This window comes from Fusarium vanettenii (assembly GCF_000151355.1).
Source record: "Fusarium vanettenii 77-13-4 chromosome 11 genomic scaffold NECHAsca_39_chr11_5_0, whole genome shotgun sequence".
Lineage (NCBI taxonomy): Eukaryota > Fungi > Ascomycota > Sordariomycetes > Hypocreales > Nectriaceae > Fusarium > Fusarium vanettenii.
This window is the reverse complement of record NW_003315848.1, coordinates 16,213-41,574: the sequence shown is the minus strand read 5'-3', so window position 1 is coordinate 41,574 and position 25,362 is coordinate 16,213. Positions and strand designations below refer to the sequence as shown.

The 25,362-nt window shown below is 50.4% G+C and overlaps 9 protein-coding genes across 9 annotated transcripts; 5 read left to right on the top strand and 4 right to left on the bottom strand.

The window, feature by feature from the left end:
- Positions 1-405: 405 nt before the first annotated feature.
- On the bottom strand, positions 406-2,367 carry NECHADRAFT_52629 (uncharacterized protein; the record flags this gene model as incomplete). Its single annotated transcript, XM_003041949.1, has 4 exons — positions 406-531; positions 578-1,570; positions 1,619-1,725; positions 1,773-2,367. The coding sequence occupies 4 exons, from the start codon at positions 2,365-2,367 to the stop codon at positions 406-408; spliced, it is 1,821 nt and encodes a 606-aa protein (XP_003041995.1).
- A 1,980-nt stretch (positions 2,368-4,347) lies between these two features.
- Positions 4,348-6,756, top strand: NECHADRAFT_97389 (uncharacterized protein; the record flags this gene model as incomplete). The annotated part of the gene is made up of 2 exons (XM_003042016.1): positions 4,348-6,686; positions 6,738-6,756. The coding sequence occupies 2 exons, from the start codon at positions 4,348-4,350 to the stop codon at positions 6,754-6,756; spliced, it is 2,358 nt and encodes a 785-aa protein (XP_003042062.1).
- Positions 6,757-6,966: 210 nt separating this feature from the next.
- Positions 6,967-8,822, bottom strand: NECHADRAFT_52516 (uncharacterized protein; the record flags this gene model as incomplete). The annotated part of the gene is made up of 4 exons (XM_003041948.1): positions 6,967-7,440; positions 7,495-7,944; positions 8,012-8,301; positions 8,351-8,822. The coding sequence occupies 4 exons, from the start codon at positions 8,820-8,822 to the stop codon at positions 6,967-6,969; spliced, it is 1,686 nt and encodes a 561-aa protein (XP_003041994.1).
- Positions 8,823-9,587: 765 nt separating this feature from the next.
- NECHADRAFT_97388 (uncharacterized protein) lies at positions 9,588-10,918 on the bottom strand (the record flags this gene model as incomplete). Its single annotated transcript, XM_003041947.1, has 5 exons — positions 9,588-9,818; positions 9,861-9,968; positions 10,006-10,538; positions 10,596-10,692; positions 10,796-10,918. 5 exons carry the CDS (start codon positions 10,916-10,918, stop codon positions 9,588-9,590), a joined length of 1,092 nt encoding a protein of 363 aa, XP_003041993.1.
- A 1,195-nt stretch (positions 10,919-12,113) lies between these two features.
- NECHADRAFT_97387 (uncharacterized protein) lies at positions 12,114-13,354 on the bottom strand (the record flags this gene model as incomplete). Its single annotated transcript, XM_003041946.1, has 7 exons — positions 12,114-12,341; positions 12,454-12,563; positions 12,614-12,663; positions 12,732-13,127; positions 13,169-13,173; positions 13,226-13,273; positions 13,313-13,354. 7 exons carry the CDS (start codon positions 13,352-13,354, stop codon positions 12,114-12,116), a joined length of 879 nt encoding a protein of 292 aa, XP_003041992.1.
- Positions 13,355-14,499: 1,145 nt separating this feature from the next.
- Positions 14,500-15,649, top strand: NECHADRAFT_86878 (uncharacterized protein; the record flags this gene model as incomplete). Its single annotated transcript, XM_003042015.1, has 2 exons — positions 14,500-14,549; positions 14,596-15,649. 2 exons carry the CDS (start codon positions 14,500-14,502, stop codon positions 15,647-15,649), a joined length of 1,104 nt encoding a protein of 367 aa, XP_003042061.1.
- Positions 15,650-16,889: 1,240 nt separating this feature from the next.
- Positions 16,890-18,949, top strand: NECHADRAFT_106486 (uncharacterized protein; the record flags this gene model as incomplete). The annotated part of the gene is made up of 6 exons (XM_003042014.1): positions 16,890-17,404; positions 17,462-17,599; position 17,715; positions 17,772-18,307; positions 18,368-18,813; positions 18,855-18,949. The coding sequence occupies 6 exons, from the start codon at positions 16,890-16,892 to the stop codon at positions 18,947-18,949; spliced, it is 1,731 nt and encodes a 576-aa protein (XP_003042060.1).
- A 2,627-nt stretch (positions 18,950-21,576) lies between these two features.
- NECHADRAFT_86876 (uncharacterized protein) lies at positions 21,577-23,276 on the top strand (the record flags this gene model as incomplete). Its single annotated transcript, XM_003042013.1, has 9 exons — positions 21,577-21,700; positions 21,815-21,857; positions 21,953-21,962; positions 22,033-22,284; positions 22,378-22,457; positions 22,505-22,566; positions 22,614-22,850; positions 23,009-23,060; positions 23,180-23,276. The coding sequence occupies 9 exons, from the start codon at positions 21,577-21,579 to the stop codon at positions 23,274-23,276; spliced, it is 957 nt and encodes a 318-aa protein (XP_003042059.1).
- A 277-nt stretch (positions 23,277-23,553) lies between these two features.
- NECHADRAFT_86875 (uncharacterized protein) lies at positions 23,554-25,353 on the top strand (the record flags this gene model as incomplete). Its single annotated transcript, XM_003042012.1, has 1 exon — positions 23,554-25,353. One exon carries the CDS (start codon positions 23,554-23,556, stop codon positions 25,351-25,353), a length of 1,800 nt encoding a protein of 599 aa, XP_003042058.1.
- Positions 25,354-25,362: the final 9 nt, after the last annotated feature.

Genomic DNA, 25,362 nt, shown 5'->3' with positions numbered 1-25,362 from the left:
GCAAGTGGCCGGTTATTTCCAAATTGTGGAGGCTAGTCGTTCTGCGCTGGGATGTGGATATGAGAGGAGAGATGCATTGGGAAGAAGAGATGAAGAAATGGTTGGCAAGGTCCTTGCGGGGTTTTACCTGGCACATATGCGGGGACACCTGGGGGCATGTGCATGAACGTGGATATAATTGGAAGATAAACAAGCTGCAGCTTGAACAACATGCCGGCGTCTTCTTCCGGAAGATGACTTTTGGGTAGCATCCCGAGTAGACAAGGTCTATAGAGGTAGGACTGCAGGTGAACATGAGTTGACTCCGAAATTAACCACCAATGTTTATCAGCTTTCATTAATCACACCAATTATAGCTACTTGCATATTATCCAATTCGTTCTACTACTCTTCGATTTGCTAGGATCACTGCTTGAACAACCCCTCCTCCACCGCCTTGATCTGAAGGGCAAGAAGCCGCGAGTAACTACGGCACAAAGCCAGGTTACCTCCCATGCACCAAAAGTGAGGGTGACCACTAGATCGCCACATCTGTGAGAAGTTAGCCTTGTTCTTGCACTTGCACTAGGAAACTCACCGATCTGATTTCACCTTGTTCATCCAAGTCCCAGATATCATCAAGTCTATCAGCAACCTTCTTCCCCAACGCCCTCAGCGCTGTGCTTCGCATACCATCGTAGCCAGTTGCGAGCACAACAATGTCAGCATCCAGCCTTGATCCATCGGCAAGAACTATGCCGTCGGCGTCAAAGTTCTTGATTCCTTCTGAACACTGCCGGACTTTAATCTTTCCATCGATGATCAACTTGCTGCAACCGACGTCGATGTAGTAGCCGCCACCTTTCGTGATGTACTTGCGAAAGATGCCACTCTTGTCTGGACCAGAGTCAACGAGGAAGCCTGCCTTGGCCAGCCCTTCCAGTGACTCCTTGTCCACCTCACTGATCTTTTGGGCCTCAAAGACTTTCAGGGCAAACTGAATAGGGATGGGGAGACTCTGAGCGTAAATGTCTGCATCTTCAGTTGGCGGCCCATCCTCGTCGTACATTCCCGCATGCTGGAGTGTTACTCCTTTGTCCACTGAGATGACATATGTGCCTCCTCGCTGGAGCATGGTAACTTGAGTAGCCCCGTTCTCGTAAAAGTTCTGGCAGATGTCATGACTGCTGTTGCCAGAACCGACGACGACGACCTTCTTCTGGCTCAAGTCACCAAAAGTGGTAGCATCTTTGTGGCTGATACCGTGATACAACATCCCCTTGTAATATTCCGTACCAGGAAACACTGGGGTGATGGGGTCGCCAGACTGCCCTGTTGCAAGGACGATATGCCGAGGCTTGAGAGTCCTCTCCTTGCCTTGACGATCAACAGTGACGGTCCAGATCTTGTTCTGTTCATCGTACTCGGCTGTCTTCACAAATGTCCTGTTCCAGACGTTCAACTCCATGATCTTTGCGTACGACTCGAGCCAGTCGGCCAATTTGTCTTTTGGGACAAACATGGGCCAGTCAGAGGGGAAAGGGATGAATGGCAGGTGGCAGTAGTGAATGGGGTCGTGTGTCATAAGAGTCTACAAATGTGTTAGTAGCGGATATGGCACGGATAGATGGCAACGCACTCTGTATCGCTGCCGCCAGTTATCACCAACTTGCTCATTTTTGTCAATGATCAAAGTTGGCAGTCCAACATGTCGCAGGCGGACAGCGATTTCGAGGCCGGCTTGACCTAGAAAGTGTCAGACAAAGGCGACTAGGCAAAAAAGACAGACTTACCAGCTCCAATCACAAAGACAGTCGGATCCTCGTCTAGAAACTCTTTCTGCCTCTCTCGTCTCTCTCCCCAAGTTCCTCCTCGCGGGTCAACATATCCGTGTGGGCGACGTAGCCCGGATTGCTCCTCGGCACATTTGAGCTCTTGGAGAGTGAAGTTGATAAGGTAGGCCTTCCAACTGGGCCTGTCACCGGAGACCAGACGCACCATGCCCTTACCACGGCCGATCGAGGTTTCGAACTCAAACATGGACTCGATCCAGTTAGTTCCTGGAGCGGGCGTCTTGAAACTGGGTTGGAATTTCCCATGGTCACGGGCGCTGATTGCGACGAGACTCGCCGCATTCTGGCTCTGCTTGATGTAGGCCGATACCTTGTTGGACCCTTGGATTGTGCGAAAGTCCCATGAAAATGTCAAAAAGTCTCGGATCCAAGCATCCTCGTTGAACAACTCGGCAAGGTCATCAACACTGCCGTTTCTTACGGCTTGTTGGAAACCGCCAAGCCATTGACTAACGATGAGGCGAGCAGTCTCTGGAGACTTGTCCTCGTGTTCTGGGAATTGAGGGAGGGGGACAATGTGCTCGTAGGCAGACATGACGGGCGATTTGAATGCAAGACAGTTGTTTGAGAGGTTGAAAAGAGGAGTGCGCACCTCTTTAATCTTGAGCAACCATTGCCATGGAGGCGCTATCTGCAAGCCCGAGAGGGGAAACGGGTGCGTGATCGGCCAAGCTGCAGAAGCTATCAGTCGCTGGCCAACGCCGCGAGGGATTCTGACTGCGCGTAGTTGAGCGTATCACAGCAATCATTGGGGGGTCGCACTTCGGGCCGTGTCTTGGCCGAGGAGGAGACACGGCCCGCGTCTGGATGGCCTCAGGCTTGATGGTAGTGGAGAGCTCATGCATGGGATCGTCACGAGACGGCGAAGGATCGGGAGAATGCGAACCGAGGGCGCCAAGAGTTGGTCACGGCGAGCTATTGGGTGCCCCAAAAGACTGATTTGTCAGCTAGTATAGAGAGGATGCAGAAATTGCATGAAGCGAATCGCAGTTGAGTTGCTGTTGAGTTGAGATGGAATTGTGATCATGATCAGAAGCCAGGAGGACGAAGGAGAGGAAATGCTAATGAATCGGCTAAAAAAAGGTTAGAGTTGCATGTTGTAGGCGACCAGGGGTTGGCGCAAGGCCTCCACCAAAAAAGTGTAAAGGGCAGCTGGTGCGGCCTGCAAAAAAAGGAAATATATTCAACCGTCAACAATTCACATTTCATCAAAGCTCTTAGAGTATGTCATCACACTTACTCCGGTACTGAGAGGATGTATAGGGTATATTTCTGCGAGTCTGTGAGGTGAATTGGGCCCCCTAGAGTTTTCAGCGTGTATCATCAAGTTTGCGACGCATTGGGCCCAGGATCCATGCCATGGCGGCTACGACAAGCGGGGCAGGAACCGGACTCGAGCAGCCAGGGCAAATCCTTGCTACTATTCTTAAGGGGCCTGGAAGGAAGGTATCAAACTGAACCCAGATTAAACGACTGGGAAGGATGCAGATGGCAATAGGAATAATGAGAATAGGCGCAAGGTGCCTATCTTAGCCTGGATAATAGGTTTTTAGAGTGAAGTTACTGGATAAAAGGTATTACTTACATAGCGAATTATATCAAGAAATTACATCACAATAATAATAGGCTACTGGGGTAAACGGACGGCGGGGCCGAAGGCGAGGGTCGACCCTGTACCGGATCAGTCTGTACACTCGGCATATTACTTCTTTGCCTAGGTATACTTCAAGATGTGCCATGCCTTTGATCCACGATATCCAATTGGTTTGTAGCAATTATTAACTGCCCATGTAGATATCCTCCAAAGTCATCTCCCCTCCCACCTAGACGCTGCCAACCTCCATCGTCGATTCCAAGCCCTTCGCCAAGCCCACTTTTCCGACGGATATCCAACATCCCTTAATTAAACCCTGAACAAGAGATGAAACGAAACGAGCAAGTTACAAACCGGAGGAACGCGATAGGAAGGAGGCTAACGCACGGGGAGTTTAATCGAAACTCCGCCAATAGCAAAAATGCGATTTGAAACGATGCGGCAGCAAGCGCCGTTGGTGCGCTTCAGGAACAAGGTTGTACCAGGGGGTTCGATCCTTGATGACCAGGTGGATCCCAGATTGAGTGAATGTAGTTGACGGAGGATCTCGAATTAGGATGATCTGCAACACGGAGGATCTACCGAGTCTTGATCCGTCGGCTTGGCCCTGGTGTGCCGCAGAGCACGTACGTATGTGTGTGTTTGACCGATATGAAGGAACTATGCTTTTGTGGACCCGAGAGTAGAGATATAATACTTGTACAGAGCCGCCAATTCTTGTCCTTCTTCTCTTCAACCTCAGCCGTGTCCTCTGTGTTCGCTTTTTCTTCCGCCGCAAGTTCGGTGCCCTCACTCTTTTTCTACCGCTAGCTCGGTATCTTCGTTCTTTTTTGACCCTGGCGGTCCTACATTCACTACCTTTTTCTTCGGTGTAAATACTAGCCTCTCTTTCATCGACACAATCGTTCGAGTCTAGCAACCATGCGATTCAATCTCTCCAGCATGGCGGCCCTCCTTGGGCTCGCCGGAACGACGACAGCTCAACTGCGAACCACGCCCGTCACCGACCCCAACACTGGCATCGACTTTCAGCAATACCTTAGCGCTAGCTACAGCTTTGGTATCGCCCTTCCCGAGACTGTCGGCTCTGACTTTATTGGTCAGATGGTCATTCCCACTACCGGTACCAACAAGGAAGGATGGGGTGCTGTCTCTCTCCGGGGCGGCATGTTGAGAGGTCTTCTCTTTGTCGCTTGGGCTGATGGTGAGGATATCATCACATCATTCCGTCTCGCCTCCTCCTACGCCAACCCCGATGTTTACACTGAAACCGAGGTCAAGGCTCTGCCAATTGCCAATGGTACCTTCATCAACAGCACCCACATCTCATACACCTTCCTTTGCGAGGGCTGTCTCGTTGAGGGCAAGACAAGTATCAACACTGAATCGCCTGTTCTCGGATGGGCCATCTCCGAGACCAACCCTACCGATCCCTCCGACCCTGCGAGTGCTCTCTCCTACCATGCTGCTGGCTTCGGTCAGTTCGGCGTTGACGTTGATGCCGCCAAGTCTGCCAAGTACGCTCAGTGGGCTTCTTGGGCTGCCGCGACTGTTCCTACCCCTGACCCCGGCAATGGCGGCGGTAACGGTACCATCCCTGGAAACGGTACCTTCCCTCTTCCCACCACCTCCAACCAGACCTATGATGCCATCGTTGTTGGTGGTGGTCCGGCTGGTATCATCGCTGCTGAGCGACTTGCCGAGAAGGGTATCAGCGTTCTCCTGATTGAGCGTGGTCCCGCCAACACTGTTGCTCTCGGAAACGCCGCTCAAGCCCTGCCCTGGAACGATACCCTGACCCCCTACGATGTTCCCGCCCTTGGCAGCAGCATGACCAGTCTGTCTGGTACCAAGTTCTGCAGTGACACTGCTTCCACTGCCGGCTGTCTCTTGGGAGGTTCCTCTTCGATCAATGGACTCAACTTCATCCACCCCCCTGAGCATGACTGGCAGCGTTGGCCTGCTGGCTGGAAGTGGGGTGATGTCTCTGAGGCTGCTTCGCGTCTGTATGAGCGAAACCCCGGCACCACCAAGCCTTCTGCGGATGGCAAGTACTACAATGACCACGCCTACAAGGTCTTGCAAAGCTTCCTTGACTCCAAGGGGTGGTCAGAAATTGACTCGATTGAGGAGCCCAACAAAAAGCACAACATCTACTCCCGTCCCTCTTGGTCCATCAAGAACAATAAGCGTGCCGGCCCTGCTCGTACCTACATGCCTTTTGCTCAGGACCTCCCCAACTTCACTCTCAAGCTTGAGACCAAGGTCGTTCAGCCCCTCCGAACTGGTAGCCAGATTACTGGTGTCCTGACCCAGGCGGCAGACGGTAGCCGACAGATCATCAAGGTCAACAAGGGTGGCAAGGTTATCCTCGCTGCTGGTGCCATGTCTACCCCTCGTCTCCTCTGGAACGCTGGTATCGGCAAGTCTGATGCCCTGGCCATTGTCAAGCAGGGAGCTTCCCGAACTGGTGTCACCCTCCCCGCTGAGTCCAGCTGGATTGACCTCCCTGTTGGTCACCACCTTCAGGACCACGCCCAGGTCATGCTCCAGTTCAACGCCAAGACCAACTTCTCTGCTTACAACTTCAACGGCATTGCTACCAACCCCATTGAGTCTGACCTCGACCTGTACTACCAGGGATCTGGTCCCATCACTCAAGCTGCTCAGCGCATGCATCTGTGGACTTCGGCCAAGGGTGCTGACGGCCGTGTTCGTTACCTCCAAGGCACAGCCAGTGCTATGGCCTCTGGCGTCATCACTGTCCGTACCTTTTTGACCCACGGAACCACCACCGTCGGTGAGCTCGGTATCACTGCTGCCGGCAACACTGTCCTCAACACCAAGCCCTGGCTCATCGACCAGGAGGACCGCAAGGCCATGTCCGACTTTGTCCAGTGGTGGCTGGACCTCACCAGCGGCAGCAACTCGACCCTCTCCTACGTCACCCCCGGTGCTACTCCTGAGGAGATCATCGCTTCCAAGATGATCAGTGGAGACCACTGGGTCGGCAGCGCCAAGATGGGAGTCGACGATGGCCGAAGTGGCAACGGCACCAGCGTCGTGGATCTCAACACCAAGGTGTACGGCACCGACAACCTGTTTGTCGTTGACGCTTCTATCCACCCTGACCTGCCCACTGGCAACACGCAGTCCATCATCATGATCACTGCTGAGCACGCCGCCGAGAAGATTTTTGCCTCTGGCTCTGGCAACTCGACTACCCCGGCTGCTCCCACGCCGACCCCTGTCGCGACCAAGTGCAAGCGTGGAATGACTCGACGCGCGCCTCGACAACCCGTGTACCTGAGGAGGAGATCGTGGTACTAAGCGAACTCTGGTTGACAAGTTGTCATCCGACAATCTTTACAAGCTTTTGTAGATACATCTTCTGTTCATAGTTACATGGTAGTCCTCCGTAAATAAATACCCGCGGGCTTGCCTAAATTCGCCCAGGAACTTGTCTGCAGGTATCTACGACATTCCCGTGATCATTCTTGCAAAGAGCTAGTTCAGAGCTCATTGGCATAGGCGCTGATTTTAGCTTAGCCTCAGCTTCTTCACATTGGTATGGACATAAACAAGGGCCCGCGCCAAGGGTGTAAAATCCTTCTCTTCCTTTACCACCGTTTCAACACAGCCAGCAACACGTTCCAGCAGCTCAAAATCCGACATCATCGCTCTAGGATTCGGAGAGGAGATAATATAATTTGCGACGAATGAATATGCAAGATGAGCTCGGAAAGTTCCCAGAACAAGAGAAAGAGTCTCAAGTCCAGGCTGCTTCACCTCGTGAAGCATGTGATATATGAGCTCCAAGATTCGGCGAGAGGCTCGTAATGCTGTTTCCGTCAGGGGAATGAGTTGAGCGGATGAAGCATTGCCAGGTGAGCTAAGATCAATGTCCATCGCTTTCCGTTGCATAAAGAGGATGGATGTGTATCCGGCCAGCGCGAGGTCAACCAGGATCCACGTATATACATGGTCATTCCTCAAGGCTTGAATCCATTCATGCTGCGTTAAATAACGTTAGTCCGAAGTCTTTTGGGTCTGACCTAGGCCACGAACCAATTTCCAGTCTTGAAATACGTCTTCAATTTGCTGGCACAGAGGCTCAACCGCATCCACGGTGTCTATTCTGTCTTCTTCGTCATCCAATAACTGGAAAAATGACGCAAGAATCAAAGCCAGTCGGCTTCGTAGTATGAATGTCATAGTAGGTACGGGCGCGTTGTCGTCTGGGGGCGAGTCGACAGAAAGCCATGGTAGATTGACCCTCCACTCTTGAATGCTCGATGAGAAGGCTGCCGGTTTATTATAGATCAACCTGTAAAAGAGATCCATTTGGATCAGCTCCCACATGCCTTTGCGGTCATCGTCAGTTGAAGGGGGCTTATCGGGTGACGAGTTGCTGTCTCGGTCAAGGTTATGCATCTCTAGGCCTTCGGCGTATTCACATGCCAAATTGTGCATTTCCAAGGCCGTCTCAAAATCGAAGCTTTCTGCAGCAGTTCGCATCTAAAATTCTGCCTTTCAGTGACTACTGCTGCAGGGAAGAAAGTGTGCCGGGCGTCGACCAACCTACCATATACAGGGCAGCTACGAGGTCTGTCACACTCCCAGCGGACTCTCTCTGCCAACTCGGTATGATGCGCAAACAACAGAGATAAAGTTGCCTTGCGTACTTTCGGTCGGGGCCTATGAACAAGCGTTTGCCAGGCAAAAAGCAGCCCTGCCAGAGTATGGCGTAGTAAATAAGGAGCATGCAGGCATCCAAGTGGACATGACGCATAGTGATCAAGTCAGGCATCATTTCAAGAAGCCTCCTATCGACCAAGGTCAAGAAGAGCTCGGCTGACATGTGCGCAAAGTAATCTAAGCAAGCAATTAGCATCGGTGTCCCATGGCTGGTTCCAGCACTGACTTTGCATCCAGGTCCTCGCCAGTTCTGGTGGAATCGAGACGCCTTCTGTGGCGATGCGATGCGCACTTCTTGCTCCAGCCTTTCTGCGAGCTTGAACCTGTTTGATAGCCATCTCAAGTATAGAGGTGTTTCCCATGCCCTTCCAGGCGTCTTCTTCACTTAGGTCTGGGTCGTTAAGCGAACTGCCGAACCAAGGAGTCGGTGGCGCAACATTGGACACTTCGGTGTCTTCGGAAACAAAGACCTCGTTATTCAGAGAATATGCGGCGTCGGTATGTGGCCTGGATCCTGGGCTCTGAGCTGATGGATGGCCTGTTGCTTCGTCTGGAGGCTGATCACTGGCTCCCTCCTCGGATGAGGAACTGAATACACCCCGTGCGGCTGAGGGATGTTTCTCGATTCGATCAAGGCGCTCAATAATTCGTGACAAGGTGGCATCCTCGGCTCTGAAGAGGTTGTCAGCTTTACACATATATGGTCAGACGGTGCTGCCCGACTTTTTGGGTTGAGGTCTTCTCGGTCGCCTCATCCTCATTTTTCTGCGAGGATAGTCACATTGAATGGCATTGATCGCGCAATTTTCACAACAAGGTAAGTGACGAGTGCAACGGATCTAGAGTCAGCGAACACAGAGATGAGATCAGCCACGGATGGTATGTAACCCTTGCCCGTAGGCAGTAGAGAAGGCATGGATGTATAAAATTATGCAGGGGTTGGCTACCTTCTTTTGTCGACAATTGGTGCACTAGATCAATTAAAGAAGTGAATTAGTTACTGAACGATACGTTTTGACGACGACAAGGTTGATGCAGAATGAAACGATATGCGGCCACATGCATCCTGCACGAGAGTGCGAGACATTGATCATGCAGGTTCAAGTCAGCTGCCCCTCGACAGTAACTTACAGCGATGCCGCTCAGGTTTGTATCATTGACTCGGTCCATATTGATGGCTTCTATAAATTTGCACGATACCTCTGGCGTGAAGCGCAACTGTTTGTTGCAATGCGCGACGGCAGGGAATGAGAAAAGATGGGGTTGGACTGGTGTCGCCATGATCTTTAAGGTTGCAGCTACTGGGTAGTAATGTCTACCGGGGCTCGAACAATACGGTTGTCTACGATATTCAAGTATCCGCAACCACTGATAAGAGGGTCACTTACTCCATCCATTATCAATCAAGCAACAGCGTCTTCACTCGCGGCTGAAGGTATGAATAGAATTAATACTAAGAGATACTATGATCGAAGATATTCTGCAACGCTCTTCCCCCAACGAACCGCACTCTTGTACTTGAACATGCCAGGAGCATTTCCCGACCTCAACCCTTCGATGGCATCTGCAAGGGCCGGTCCCGAACCCTCCTCTTTGACATCCTTGAGTGGGTAGAGATATGTCTTGAAGGAAAACAGGACGAATCGTGTTTGAGGAAGTCTCGTGAGTGTCTGAAGCTCGATTCGCAAATGGGCCTAAATGATGATAATGTTAGTGATGGTTTTGTCAAGAGCCACGTTACATGCCTTGGAGCAGTCTACTGCCTCATCGGCAACGAATTCGTCACCATCCTTGATGTGATTTCCTGAAATGTTGATGAGGTCTCCGTGTGTTTGGACCACCCACTACAGCAGAGTCAGTAATAACCCTGACCTCGGCTACCATGATTATACTTGCATTCATGCGCTTAACACTCTTGCCTACTTGCAGCTTTCGGAAAAATCGCTCCATACTTGGACCAATCTTTTCATATGATGGAACCGGATCATGAATCCGCTTCAAATCTTGGCCTAACTTGGTCGATGGATCGAAGCCGGTAGGGAAGCAACACAGAAATGCCAGGCAAACGTGTGTCGTGTCCGTTTCTTTCAACAGAAAGATGTCTTCATCGACCGTTTCCGCAAGCGTCCGCAAACAGATCTCAGGGTCGTCAGGGGGGCTCGGTGGAAACGTTGCGCCGGTGACTTTGTTGTGAAAATTGCCCTTTCCGGTGGTTTTAAACATGGATGGAAAGCGAGTTGGCAGGTGGTATCCGAGAAGGTACGAGTAAAGTTCCTTCACGGCGGCCTCACCGCCTGGGAGACAGCCATGAACTGTGTTGTTGTAATTGGCGACAATAGAACGGCGAGCGGTCACTCGGTCCAGGTAGTCTTGGTCAATGGTGATGAGTTCGGACAAGTCGTCGGCTTGTATGCCTGTTTGTGAAGGATGGTCAACGATGCTCTCCCTCGGCTCATTCCTCTCAAACGTACCCATAGTGATGTTATAAGTCGGCTTGAAGGGGCGCAGTCGTTTCCGCTTCTCTGCCCGCCAATCGAAATCATGAAGAGGATCAATGGGAACTATGCCCTGCCCAGGCCTAGTTCTCCATCTGCCTAGGAAAATCTACCCAGTGAAGTCGTAATCAGCGATGAAAAGTGAATTTAAGAAGGCGTTGATTCTGGAACAAAACCCAGTAGAAACTTACGCCTCTTTTGATCCAGCAAGCACACAATAGCCCCAGCACGGCGCAGGCCGGAATTATGGCCGTCAATGGCATGAGTTGGCTTTCCGTGTTGAGGAGCCGAAAACTCATCTTGATAGAGATTAAGTGGCCAACAAGAAGTAACGAGAATAAATGGCGAGTAATTATGGAAGTAACAAACAACTGCTCTTCATGGGTTGGGGCCGCGCCTTATTTATGAGGTTTGCAGCCTGACAAGACACTCGGACACCAACGTTGAACCCCCTCTTGCGGTTATAACCTGTCCTGATACCGAGCGTATCTTCTTCGCAACCCGGGGACCCACCGATAAAGCTACTGCACGTTGATTCCATTGCGGGGTTGACCAGTCAAATGGGTTGCCGCGTTTACATGTGGCGACCGGCGCTCTGAAAGACATCGGTTAGGTAGCCCAGAAGTGGAATGCGTACACGGCAGACGCCACTGATGAGATCTCCATCCTGACCTCTGTCAAATAGAGGCTCAAATGATTACTTTGGAATTACTCGAGATCGATGACGTGAACCGCGATTGATACAACGGAGACTAGGGAAACGCGCACACTCAGGTTGTGGTTTCCATCAATTCTGTTCTCTTCACTTCCTTTAGACAAAGTAAACTCGAATTTTGGACCCTGCAAAGAAGTACTCTACGAGAATCATGGTTAAGGCTTTCGATACCGGTGGTCTTCTGCAGCCGGCTGAGTGGCCCTGATAAGACAGATTAGCAACCGACCAACTGGAGTGTGTCAGGTCTGCCGGACATTCGGACTCTCCGGTATCATCCGGAGTGTCCGAACGTCCGGATTGGCCGCACTTTCCGGGCGCTCCTTAGCGCCTGTCTGGATTCACCCTCGAGCTGGCGGTCACGCCCACGCATCTTCTTTCGCAAATATTAAGCATGATCTCCTCTTGTACTTGAACATTACTACTTCTTGAAGAATTTTATATTTTAACTTGATACCTTACTGCTTGCTAATTGGCATCTTGAATGATCGGCGCTGGGTGTAAAGCATCTCTAGTTCAAGGTACGCTCCACGGCGGAGGAAAGGGGTGGCAAACCTAACAGCATCGGCATGCTCATAGGAAAATATGCTCCTCGAATTCTATGGACTTTCTCTATACTTAATATGACATGCTTGCATCCAGATTTGGCCCTCAAATGCAACTAGGGGGCATGGCGAACCTAGCCAAGCCTAGCTCCATCCATACACCCCGAAGCGGGCGATCATAATATCATGTGCTGGCGACTTAAAACTTAACAAGCAATTTTCCTAGTTTTCAAGTTGTTAAACCGCAGGGATCAGCACCAGTATGGGCAATTCACCAGTGTTGGCTCCGCTAAAGATCCCTTGCAGAGCCTGTTCAGCGACCTTCAGGCCACCATCAACAATGGTCGCTCTGGTGTGGATCTTCCCATCCGAGGTCCACTGGGCAAGCTGGCGTCTGGCGTCGTCGAACTCGTCAGCGTAGTCTAGGACAATGAACCCTTGCATTCTGGAAAGCTTAGGTATTGCCTTGAGCATCAAGTCTCGGCCTTACCTGATACGTTTGGGTGTCACCCATCCTAAGTTCTAACGTGGCAGTTAGATGAAGCAAGTCATTGGGCTGCCATGTAATGGTGCATACCTTGGGGCCGGTGGGTGTCGCCGAGTTGTGCTGTGTGATTGACCCCGACATGACAAAGCGAGAAAAGAGCTGAGCCCCCGAGAGTGCCATTTCCAGACTCTCACCGCCGACTTGCATCAAGGGTTAGAACAATTATTCCACTGCATTCGTCGAAGTATACTTGGCGTTGTCGAAGTACACATCAATAAGGTCCGGAGTAGCCTCCTCAAACTAACTCTTGAAGTTGGCGCTTGTAAGTCAAAGCCACATCAAATCCCAGCTCCTTGAGCCAGCAGCACTTTTCATCGCCTCCAGCTATGCCTATGACTCTAGGCCCGGCAATCTTGTCTAATTGGCCTGCGATGCTCCCCATGGCGCCGGCCGCCCCTGAAATAACAACAGTCTCCCCTGCCTTTGGCTTACCGATTTTGTCGAGCTCAAAATAGACCGTGAGGCCTGTCCAATGATAAGCACCTAGAATGCCAGTGATTTCGGAACCAGGTACTAGCTCTGATGCTTTCTCGAACTGGCCCTCTGGGAGGGTGGCCTCCTCTCTCCACCCAACGTGATTAGAAACGACAACATTGCCAGTCCCGATCTGCACGTTCTTGGAAGCAATGACTTGAGCGAGAACGACGCCGCGCATTTGTTTGCCAATTTTGACGACGGGGACGTAAGTGTCACCTTTTAAAGCACTTTTGTAAGCAGCTGCAATTCTTCCTGCGTCTTGGAATACCATACCTTTGATCCACGCCCGCATCGCCGGCTCAAGGCTCAATTAGAGAGTCCTGACGAGAATCTCGCCAGACTTGAAGTCATATTCATTCTGAGATGGCAAGACCTTTTTCTTAAAGGTTTAACCGGGAATAATCTTCTCAACCGGCCTCTCGGCGAGCACGACGGAAAGGGTGGTCCCCGACATGATTGGAAATGAAGCAAGATGCGGTAGAAATAATTGGTCTTGTGCTGAGTGTAAAGAGTGCTGATAAATTGCAGCACGGGTGAACAGACGCCTCGATTTGCTCTCTTTTTGATTGCCTCTTTGGGTGGTGCCGAGGCCTAGTGCTACGGGCACATGCAATGGGACCGTTCACACTACGCCGGCTGAGACTTTTTGTGGCTCTACACAAGTGGTTAGCTTCTATTCCAGGGAAGTTGAACCGTATGAGGATGCTCACAGCTGACCTCACAGTCCAGCAAAGTGGTATTCCGTTGTTACAAACCCTGCGTAGACAATTCACCCCCCTTATCGAGATATCCACCGCGATGACTTGGCTTCCCAAGAGGATCACTAGACACTGATCTTAGAGAGATTGGAAATATTAGACCTAGAGGGGTAGATTAGTAAAATCAACTAAGTATGACTTCTATTTAAGAACATTATTCTCATTATTGTCCTGAAACTTTGTCAATTCTCTACCTAAAACTATCAAGGCCTCATCTCGTTTTTTGAGGACCCCATTGATCCTTCTGTCGTCCGCGGCGTTAGCCCCCAGCTTGATCGAACCTACCGTGTGAACGTACATGTGAAGCTCACACAAACCAGACTATTCACGACCTTGCTAGATACATCAAGGCCTTTCTTGCGTGTGATTTCTCTACCTACTATGCTCGCCCTTACCGTAGTAAGCCAAAGCACCATTAATAGAATTTAATGCAGTGACAATAATCATCACCATCCACCTTCAACAGACCTAATCTGCTATCAACGTTAATAAAACATTCTAAGTCGACTATCTGAGGCTACCCTACATGTGCTGTGGTAATCCGTTATTCCACCCAAACGATCCGTCGCTTTGTAACCCGCACAGGCCACGTTATAACGTTGTGATAGAATAGTCCAAATTTTGTCAGTTGGAATGTCATTACCAAGGTGGCTCTGGGGTAGTCTAGAGCAAGCCGAATATCCTTAGTAAAAAGGGTGAGCTGTATATTACGCTGATCGGACATCATCTTGTCTTCTACATTCACCAGTACAGCCTCAGCTCTTCCTTCTCAGGCCTAGTTAGCTCTTACAGTATCAACCCCAACTCCCGATTTACACGATCCATTTTATCAGCTATCAACATGGCAAAGACATCTATTCCTGTTGGCTTCGTTGGGCTGTCGTCCAAGCCGTGAGTTCCAAAAACACACATGTCGCATGTAGACTAACGAAACCAGCGAGTGGTCCTGGGCCGTGGCAGCTCATTTACCCTACTTTGCGCAGTCAACCAACTACAAGATTGCAACGCTGCAAAACAGCTCGGCCGAAACAGCCAAGAAGGCCATCGAGGTCCACAAGCTGGGAGATGATGTCCACGCTCATGGCGATGTTCAGTCGATTGCCTCCGATCCAAACGTCGATCTGGTCGCCATTGCAGTCAAGGTCCCACTCCATGCTGCTGTTGTCGAGGCAGCTTTGAACGCCGGCAAGTCCGTCTTTTGCGAGTGCCCTCTGGCACGAAACGCCGACGAGGCTGAGCGCCTTGCGTCTCTTGCCCAAGAGAAGGGTGCCAAGACTCTGATCGGTCTCCAGGGTCGTCAGGATCCTGTCGTCCTGAAGGCCAAAGAGTTGGTCGCCGCGGGTACTCTAGGAGATATCCTCCAGACCACCATGCTCTTCACGAGCCCTTGGTTTGGCGGTACTATGCCAGAGTCCAATGTGTATGGGGTCGACATTGACAATGGAGCCAATCTGATGACAATCTCTGTCGGTCATTCGCTTGACACGTTGTGTTACGTACTTGGAGAGCTTCACGGAATCCAGGCCAATCTCGCCAACAACCGACCAGAGGTCACTGTCACTAATGCAGCCGGAAACCCCAAGGGCACAGTCAAGAAGACCTCACATGATAATTGCTCTGCCACTGGCACTCTGCCAGGTGGTGGAGTTGCCACAGCTATCTGCCAGGGAGGCACGAGTACCATCGACAAGAATTTTTTCTGGGAGATCATGGGAACAAAGGGCACGCTACTCCTCAAAGGACCCATGGGCAACGTCCAGGGATTTCCACCAACCATCAAGTTCATCGACGCCAAGCCCGAAGCGAAGCCACAGCCGATCGAGGTGCCACGTGCGACCGGCTTTGAGTACAACACTGGCAAAGCTTGGGATGCTTTTGCAGGGGAGGGAGCGGGAGAGACGCCTGATTTCCAGGTCGCTCAGACAAGACATCGGATGTTGGAGGCCATCTATAGGAGCAACGAGAAGGGGACGAGGGAGGATTATGTTTAATTTCTGTTGTTGTCACTTGTGATAGCTATTGACTTTATGGACATGATTTTATGCCCTTGACGCTTAGGTTTAAGCCTTTGGTAATATTAATCTTGCAATGACTCTGGTGTGCTGCTTTAAGAACCTACTGCATCGACTGGACAAATTAGCAAAACTTGCTGGGTCTAGATACACTTATTAGCCTCTATTTCCAGGCCTCTGATTCGCTATCCCGCAGAAAGGCTGAAGCGGCAGAGGCTGGCTCTAAACTTGAACTCATGGGGCCTGAGCCAATTAATAACTTACGATTAGGGTATGACCAAGGTAGTAAGACCCACTAAGTTTTGCTAATTTGCCCAGTCGATGGGCCCTACCGAATCTTCAAGAGTCGGTTATAGAGGATAGAAATTGCCTCAACGGGAAGCGTCAAATTTCACGGCAATGAAACCGGAAATGTTTGGGTACTGTAACCGTTCGTGTTCAACTGTCAAGGACATGATTGGTCTATTTCCGAGCTGGTCAACTGCCTTTATTGGCAAGATCTACCAGTGGACTGCCGCATTCTGCAAGGAACGGAGGTTGCCGACATTGACCTTGGGATTGACTGGGATCAGGGCCGGCACAACTATTCGGCTGTGTCTTTGTCGCCACTCTGATTGTCAGGTGTCCAAGAGGCACGGTTAATTGTAACCTATAACTACAAATTAATATTGGGTAACCAATCGAAAGCCTCGAGATAGCGAGCCAAAAACGCCCGCAAGACTCCCGACGATACCACGACCAAGGTTGTTGCTATTATCCGGACCCATAGACCCATAGTAGGCAGGCTTATCTCGCCTTCCAACTGTTCCCCTGCTGTTCCCGGCGTTTTCACCTATGCAGCAAGCGAGGACGGATAGACGGCCAGTTCTGGTATGGCGGCATCGTCAATGAACAAAAGGTCCGGACCGTTAACTCAGCCTTAATTTAAGGCAAATGTAACCTTCCTTAGTCGGTGTATCGGAGTGACCAAAACGAGTGAGAATAAGCAGAATACCGAGGAGAGGGGATAACGGTTCTTGGCATCGGATCATATAGAAGAAGTAGTTGCAATAGGTTAAATATAAGCATACGGAACTCGGTGTTTGGGAGAGCTATTGGAAGGTCATCCTACTCCTTTTCACTCTTTTCAGGACCAGCCATCAACATGAGGCTCCTTTCTTTACTCTTGGCGATATCTCTCGCCGCCCACGCCCAAGCCAGGGCAGTCTTTGCACACTTCATGATTGGCAACACGGAACAGTACACCAACGCTGATTTCGTCAATGATATCCAGAAGGCCCAAGAAGCTCACATCGATGGCTTTGTGTTGAACATTGCTTACGATGACTCCACCAACGATCGCTCTATCCCCATGGCTTTCGATGCAGCCGGCAGCCTGGGTTTCAAACTACTCTTCTCTTTCGACTACGCTGGCAATGGAGACTGGCCAATGGACGACGTCATCAGCCTCATCAACAAGTACAGCTCGCACTCTGCTCACTTCAAGCGCGGTTCTCAGCCATTGGTGTCTACTTTTGAGGGTTTCAAGAGGGCTAGTGACTGGAGTACTATCAAGAGCAAGACCAACTGCTATTTTATGCCCAGTTGGTCTTCTGTTGGAGCGAAGCGAGCTGTCAGAACTGGCGAGACTGATGGTCTCTTTAGTTGGGCGGCCTGGCCCGAGGGTCCGAACACGATTGACATGGAGGTTGATGCATCCTACCTGATTTTCTTGAACGGGTCATCATACATGATGTAAGTCATTCGGATGAGAGTCACATACACATGAACCTCGCTAACTTTCTCATGAAGGCCAATTTCTCCCTGGTTCTACACCAACCTTCCCGGCTACAACAAGAACTGGCTCTGGCGTGGAGATTCACTCTGGCATGACCGCTGGAACCTAGCCTTTACCCTTGTCTCACAAGACCAGTGGCCCGGCCAACCAGAGTATCTATAGATCATCTCGTGGAACGACTACGGAGAATCTCACTATATTAGTCCTTTGAACGATAAAGCCTACGTCGCCTTTGATATTAGTGAAGCTCCTTATAACTACATCAAGGGTATGCCTCATGACGGCTAGAGAAAGCTTCTCCCATACGCAATCGACACCTTCAAGGACGGAATCGCTACCATCAACCAAGAGGTTCTTGTGGCTTGGTACCGACTCACTCCTGCATCGGCCTGCGGAACTGGAGGAACAACGGGAAATACGGCGGCTCAGCTGCAGCCTGAGATGGCCCCCGGAGAGTTGTCCCAGGACAAGATCTTCTTCTCAGCCCTACTGACCTCTCTGCTCACCCCACGAGTCACGATCGACGGCCAGAGACGTGTTGTCAACTGGGATGATGCTCCTTACGGATTTGTCGGCATGTATCACGGTAGCTTTGCATACAACGGCCGCGTTGGAAAGGTTCTCATCGAGCTGGTTGACAGCGACGGTGCTGTTGTTGCTACGCTGAATGGAGCTGATCTTACAACCACCTGTGAGAAGGGCATCACCAATTGGAACCCATGGGTGGGAAGTACAACGACATCGAGATCGGTTTCTGCAGCACCGGCGCTTTCTTTGTCAAAGCAGCAGTGTATGAAGGGCACTGGACGAGACGGTTTCAAGGAGCTTTGCGAGTTGACATGTTCCTTTGGATATTGTCCGTAAGTGAGAGTACAGACCACCCAACCGGATGATGATCGCTGACCTGATGTGCCCAACAGTCCCGGTCCGTGTACTTGCACCAAGCTGGGCAAGGCTCTGGATACACCGGACCCTAAGAATGTCGATGGATATCCCCTCGCCGGTTCCGATTGTACATACAAGGGCCTTTGTTCGTATGCTTGTAACTACGGTTACTGCCCACCCAAGTTCTGCACGACGGCCGCTTCGGCCAAGGACAAGTGTGTCATCCCGCCTGAGGAGCCCGACCCCGAAGACTCGAACGATGCTTGCACCGCGGGAACTGGAACAGGCAACTTTGAAGGACTCTGCAGCTTCTCTTGCGGACGTGGTTACTGTCCCCAGCCTCAGTGCAAGTGCACAGGACGTGGACCGACCATCACACCTCCGCCTGCGACCTCTGCCGGAGGATACCCTGCAAATGGTCTTCTAGGGGACTACACTGGCCTGTGTAGCTTCGCCTGTGCCCGCGACTACTGCCCTCCAGGTGCTTGTTCCAAGGCCAACCCCTACGGTGCTCTCTTCAAGGAGTCGCTTCGGACCTCTGGCGTGGAGATTCACTCTGGCATGACCGCTGGAACCTGGCCTTTACCCTTGTCTCACAAGACCAGTGGCCCGGCTAACCAGAGTATCTATAGATCATCTCGTGGAACGACTACGGAGAATCTCACTATATTGGTCCTTTGAACGATAAAGCCTACGTCGCCTTTGACATTGGTGAAGCTCCTTATAACTATGTCAAGGGTATGCCTCATGACGGCTGGAGAAAGCTTCTCCTATACGCAATCGATACCTTCAAGGACGGAATCGCCACCACAAACCGGGCAAATGACAACTATGACTGCGACATTATTGGAACTAACGCCTGGTACGTACTTGTGGAGCACTGTCTTGTTACACCTGCTAATCATGATAAACTTCAAGCACGAACCCCTTCAAGTGCGGCACGACGCAATACCCTGGCATGGATCTGGTCTTTGCCTCGTTCTCCAACTTGCACAACTTCATCACCAACATGTATCTTTCGATTGATGGTGTCTCTGCTAGCGCAGCAGCGAACTCAGCCTCGGTAAGTCAAGTGCATCGCTACTTGACTCTGTTACTGACCACTCAGCAAGATTGCCGACACATTTGGTGACCCCAAGCTGGACGAGGGTCTCAAGTTCCTTCAGGAGTTTTCTGAGTACTTTGGCCTAAGTATGCAATTTGCTGGTGGTTCATTCTGGAGCAAGGTAAGTAAGAGAACCAACTGTTAGAGAGACATACTAACGTTGAGAAGATGATCACGGATCCAGACGCATTCAAGGCATTTGGAGAAGTTGTTTCGAGGGTCGAACAGCTCTCGGGCACCGTCGAGACCTTCACTTCTCTCTACAGCACCATTACCGAGGCGCAGACAGAAGAGTGTGACACCAAAACCCCTCTTCTGACAAGATCTCATACTGACAGATTGACAGGGCTATGAATGCGCTCGAGATTATCAAAGATGTCAGCAAGGCAGGCGACGAGCTTTCCAAGCAGATGCGCCAGACGCTTGACAAATTCATGAAGCAGATCTTTGACGGCAGTTACCTATCAACAAAACGTCTGTACGCCATGATTGCCGACGGAACTTGGCTCGACGCCCCCAAAACCTCCATCTTTGACTTCCACAAGAACATCGAACCCATCATGAACGCCATGCTCATTAACAAGGCCTGGACCACCGGCGCCAACCGAAACGCCATTGTGATTCTCGTCAAGGAGGGACATGTGACATACCCACAGCCTCGACGCGGCAACGCTGCTCTCATGACCAACGACGACGGTGAGGCTACGCAGCACTTTTACACGAGTGAAACGGGCGAGAAGTGGACGCTGTGGATCGCCCAAGTGGATGTTTGCACACAGAACCGCTGTGATCGTCGATTCAAGGCTCCCAAGGGTCTTGACGAGATCAGAGAGAAGAATGACTATGGCGTTACCCTCGAGAACATGATTCTGTCACCTTTCTTCAACTGGCGGAGACAGGGCAACCAGAACTACCATCCGACAAAGCTTGATCCCTACGCCAAGAACGGTGACAAGTCGGCATCATCGCAAGTTCCATTCTCAGTTGGCCTCAACCATCCCGGCGCCATCCCGATCCCTGTCTGCGATATCGAGACGGCCTGGCAGAACATTGCCAAGTGGTGGAGGGATCCCAGCGAAGCTCCTTGTGATTACTATCCCTGCTGCAGTTACTAGTCTCAAACGCAGGATTAGTACAAAATGTCTGTTTTGAAACAGAGCGTATGTTGTGTTCGGGGATAGGTAGCACCAACTTGGTTAATCTGGGCCTTGACTGATTCTCTTGTATACGTGGAAACGGCCAACAATCATTAATCTTCATCACCATAGGCAGCACTCTCTAGCTTTTGGCTTTCTTCTGTATTAATCAATTTTTTTTTTCATGCCAAAATCATGCGTTTTCCATCAATTGGTTGAGAGACTGTCATGGGTCCTTCACTCTCTACTTTGTAGTATATGTTCTGTTCCGTAGAGCGGAGAATTTGATATCGATGACGTCCGTATTTTAACCGCGTATAACTATTTGATACTTGTCATTTATCCAAGTGCCCATGACTTGGTAGTCTCCCTTTCGAACCCCTTCATGTCAAGGCTTGAGGAGGTTTGAGCAGAAGCATCCCGACCCTACACACCATCAAGTACGAAGTAGAAATATCTGGAATACTATGTAGAAGCGCACCTATCAAATTTGGAATCATCCTCTCCAACTGCCCCTTTCGCCCGTCTCCCGGCAAGATGGAACGACTCGAACGAGTCATTACAAACGCCACTGACGAAAAGCTCCAGACCAACCTTTGCGCCACACATGGTTTCCACGTGGCTCTCTACTGCAAGCATCACATGCTCTACACAATCCCCAGCTCATCTGACTTGGAGATGGTTGCCACTAACTTCACCAAAGGCAAAGATCAACGAGGCCAAAGGGTTGCAATGTCAGACTTTAGGGCAGACCCTGTCTGCGCTCCCCCCGGGATAATCGGCAGTTCCCCGCGTGTTCCACGCGTTTCTGGAGACCAATTTTCCCTTTCATCGTTGCCGGCATGACCTTTCTGCTGTATGGACTCAAGAATTGGATCAGCTGAGGGAGTGTTGATGCTAGGTACTCCTCCAACCTCTGTTGATCTTGGTCCTCGTCGCGTCCGTGGACCCCTTGCGCGCAGTTGCGCATCAATTCAGCTGGAGCCGTTCGACCGACGACAACATGTCTAGTGAGGTTACGACGTTGATAGGCGTGAGCTCGATGCTTCTGGCGCTGGTCACGATATTCGTCACGATTCGATTCTTTGTGCGCAGTTTCCTATTACGGAGTCTCGACTGGGACGATGGTAAGGACCCTAGTTTCCGTTTTCGTCTATCATGGAGTCTAACGTGGAGAAAGCACTCGTCCTTCTCAGCTGGGTACGACACTTCTTACCGGTGCTTTGAATAATCGCTGATAGTCCTAGTGCCTGATGGTGGTCCTGTTGAGCACAGTAATAGCCAGTAAGTTCATCAGTCCAACTTGACGCGTACCAGAGCTGATGTTTATCCCAGTGACCAAAGTAGGCTTGGGGTCCTATGTCGACACAGTGTCGGAGGATCACCTCCGTAAGTTCCTCAAGGCAAGGGACTCAATGGAACGATATGTTTCTACGAACGCTGGCTAATATCTTGCTAGCTTCGGGTCGTCATCTCGCTTGCCTATATCTGGGGCTTCGTCACCGTCAAAATGTCCTTTGCGGTTCTTTACCTGAGGTTACTCCCTGGCACCGTCTATCGACGGCTCAACCAGGTATTGCTAGTTTTACTACTTGCGCAAGGCCTTGAGGAGTCCCTGGTCGTCATCTTCCGGTGCAACCCAGTTGATAAAGCATGGACGCCCGCCAAAAGGGGTCATTGCCTAGACTTGAGAAGTTTTTACTATACCTCTGTAAGATCAAGACCAGGGAGAACTTCACAGCACAGATGCTAACAGTAGCAGTTCGGTATAAAACTCGTTACAGACATTGTCCTATTTGCCCAGCCTATTCCGATGGTTTGGAGAATGCAGCTATCTAGAGCGAAAAAGATAGGCGTAGTGTTGATGCTTTCCCTCGGCCTGTTGTAAGTGCACCAAGCACCCACACGTGAGACGACACTGATCAGCTTAGTGTCTGTGTCATATCGATCGTCAGAGTTACCTACATTTCGGTGTTGAATACCGATGTCACACGTAAGCCGCCTTAATCACGCTAAAATCTGTCTCTGACAAGCTATAAGATGCCATTGTGTCCTCCCTTCTTTGGTCCGAGGTTGAGGTCAGCGCACTGGTCCTCTGCGCCTGCATTCCCTCGTTCCGGCCGTTCCTTCGCTGTTTCCCAAGAGTCAACAAGGCTCTCGGACTCTCATCAGGCGAGGACTCGAACATGCGGTATACCCGACGCGTGAGTCAGAATCGGCGGCCGGTGCTATTGACGAGCCAGAGCGGGAGTCATAAACATTCACGAAGGGCAACATGTGAGTCATCAGAGGTCAGACGGGGCGAGGGGGATTCTGATGAGTAGTTCAGGAGATCATTGGAATTAGGGTCTGGGTACAAGAAGCTTCGACCCTTGGATTTGCACAACAAAATTTTGGATTAGACCAGACAAAACAAGGAGTTCGATTTTTAACAGCCTGTTACATCTACAATCTATTCTGGTACGCTCGAAGCACCAACTATATCTGGTACGTGGCGGCACCATAGGCCAACGGAAGGCCACATTCCTGATCTTATCCCTAAAATAGACAGCGGCGTTTTCAATTCGAAAAATCTTGTCACTTAATTCATCTTACAACAGCGGCAGTTTTTCGAAGCCCAGTCAGATCTCCAGAGACACAAGGTCCACACTACTGCGACGTGTACATGCCACAGCCTCACTCATCTGTGGCGTTGCAGCCTAAACGTATTGATGCCCAACGTAATATTTATCCCATAATTAATTTGCATAAGTAAACAGATTATTAACCTCAGCGAACCAAGACTCTCCTACTAGTTCTGGGGCCCGTTCTTCTTTTCCCAACCGGACGAAACGCTAAACCGCACCCAGTGAGACCTTGACGCCTTGACAACGGTTTTCCAGTCGTTATAGTTAAACTGTTTTTAAAGGTACAACTCGAAGCTGAGACCCCAATCCCCTTCAATCATCCTGATCAAGTCGTGCGAGCCATTCGACACAAGATGGATTTAAGTTTCATTTTGAATCCGATTTGCTCAGTACCACTAAAGGCCGAAAAGACACGACCTCAAAATTTACAAGATGCTTCTGCAAATAATACAACCTACTCCTACACTGCTCTGAAATGCCCGGATGAGATCCGTTTGCTCATAATCGAACCTGGAAGACCTTCAGAAGCTGTGAAATGCAACCTTGTTCACACTCGTCTTTCTCATACGCCATCATATGAAGCCTTGTCATACACATGGGGGACAGAAGAGAAGCCAGGCCGGATATCTTGTGGACAAGAGGGGCACATTTCGGTCACTCAAAACTGTTTTCACGCCATCAAACGTCTGCGATACAAAGACCGTCAAAGAGTCACATGGATAGACGCGGTTTGCATCGATCAGCCTAGCATTGCTGAGCGCGGCCACCAGGTTGCAATCATGCCATCGATCTACCGGCAGGCGAAAAAAGTGATTGTATACCTGGGTGAGTCGACAGAAGATAGTGGTATCGCTATGGAATACCTCAAAAGCCACGAATTCATCAACGACGATGCAACATCATTATCACCTTCACACTCCCAACTGGCCTTATGGAAGCTTCTTTCGCGTCCTTGGTTCTCCCGACTATGGGTTCTTCAGGAAATATTCATGTCTGCATCTGCAGATGTGATCTGCGGTCACAAGAGCGTTCCTTGGGCCTGTTTCCGGCGACTTGCGAAATGGAATCCTCAAAACTCGCTCCAAAAAATACCTCTTGTTATGTCTGTCAGCAGCTATCGCACCATACAAGATCCTTCTATTCAGGACTTCTTCAGACTGCTCTGCAATACCCGCGATTGTGGATGCAAGGACCCTCGAGACCGAATATTTGCCCTCTTCTCGATGGGACCAGAGGACCTGCACAAAAGCCTGAATATCGACTACCAAGAGTCTACTGAGACAGTTTTTACAAACACGGCCATCTATCTAATCAATTCTATCGGTCTAGATGCGTTGTGTGGGGTGGGAGGAAGAGAGGGAAGCAGCAGTCTACCTTCATGGGTTCCCGACTGGAGGAGACCAGTCGGTTCAACACCAATGATAGATTTGGTGGACGAAGCTGGCTCTGCCGGAGGAAGGCGGCATGACCAAGCCTTCAAATTCTTCAACTCTCACCAGACAGGGCAAAAAACGGTTCTTCAAACTTTTGGCTGCCACTTTGGTAAGGTTGAATCTTTAGGAGACATCGTTTTGTCGGACCGAAGCAACTTGGGCCATGTCATTGGCCAGGGTTGGAAAGATTTCACTGGTAATGAAACCTCGAACCTTCAATCCTTGATTTTCAGGCAGTCATTCTTTCGGACTCTGTACATGGATGCCAAGACTACAACTCCATGGGCTGGGAGGCGTCTTGAGGAACCACCGGGTAACTCTTATGTGGCAATCAATTATGAATATGAAATAAGAGAATCTAGCTCTCAGAAGCTTAGGGACAAAAAGCTCTACTTGGAGAAGAACTTGGAGCAGATGGTGGACGCATGGGACAAGCTAAAACAAGAGCTATCTTGCGAGAGCTTCCCGTTCGCGAAGCGGAAGAGACTCTATTCCTGCTGTACAGGGCGCCGGCTATGCAAGACTCAAAAGTCGTTTATTGGGTTGTTCCCAGCACAAACACAGCTGGGTGACAAAATATTTATCCTGAGAGGAGCAAGATGTCCGTTTGTTCTTCGCAGAGAACATGATCGCTACGTCATGGTCGGGCCTTGCTTTGTTTGGGAAGCCATGGCTAGGCGCCATTCTCGTGCTCAATTCACGGAGATTACTATTTGGTAGAAGTGAGCC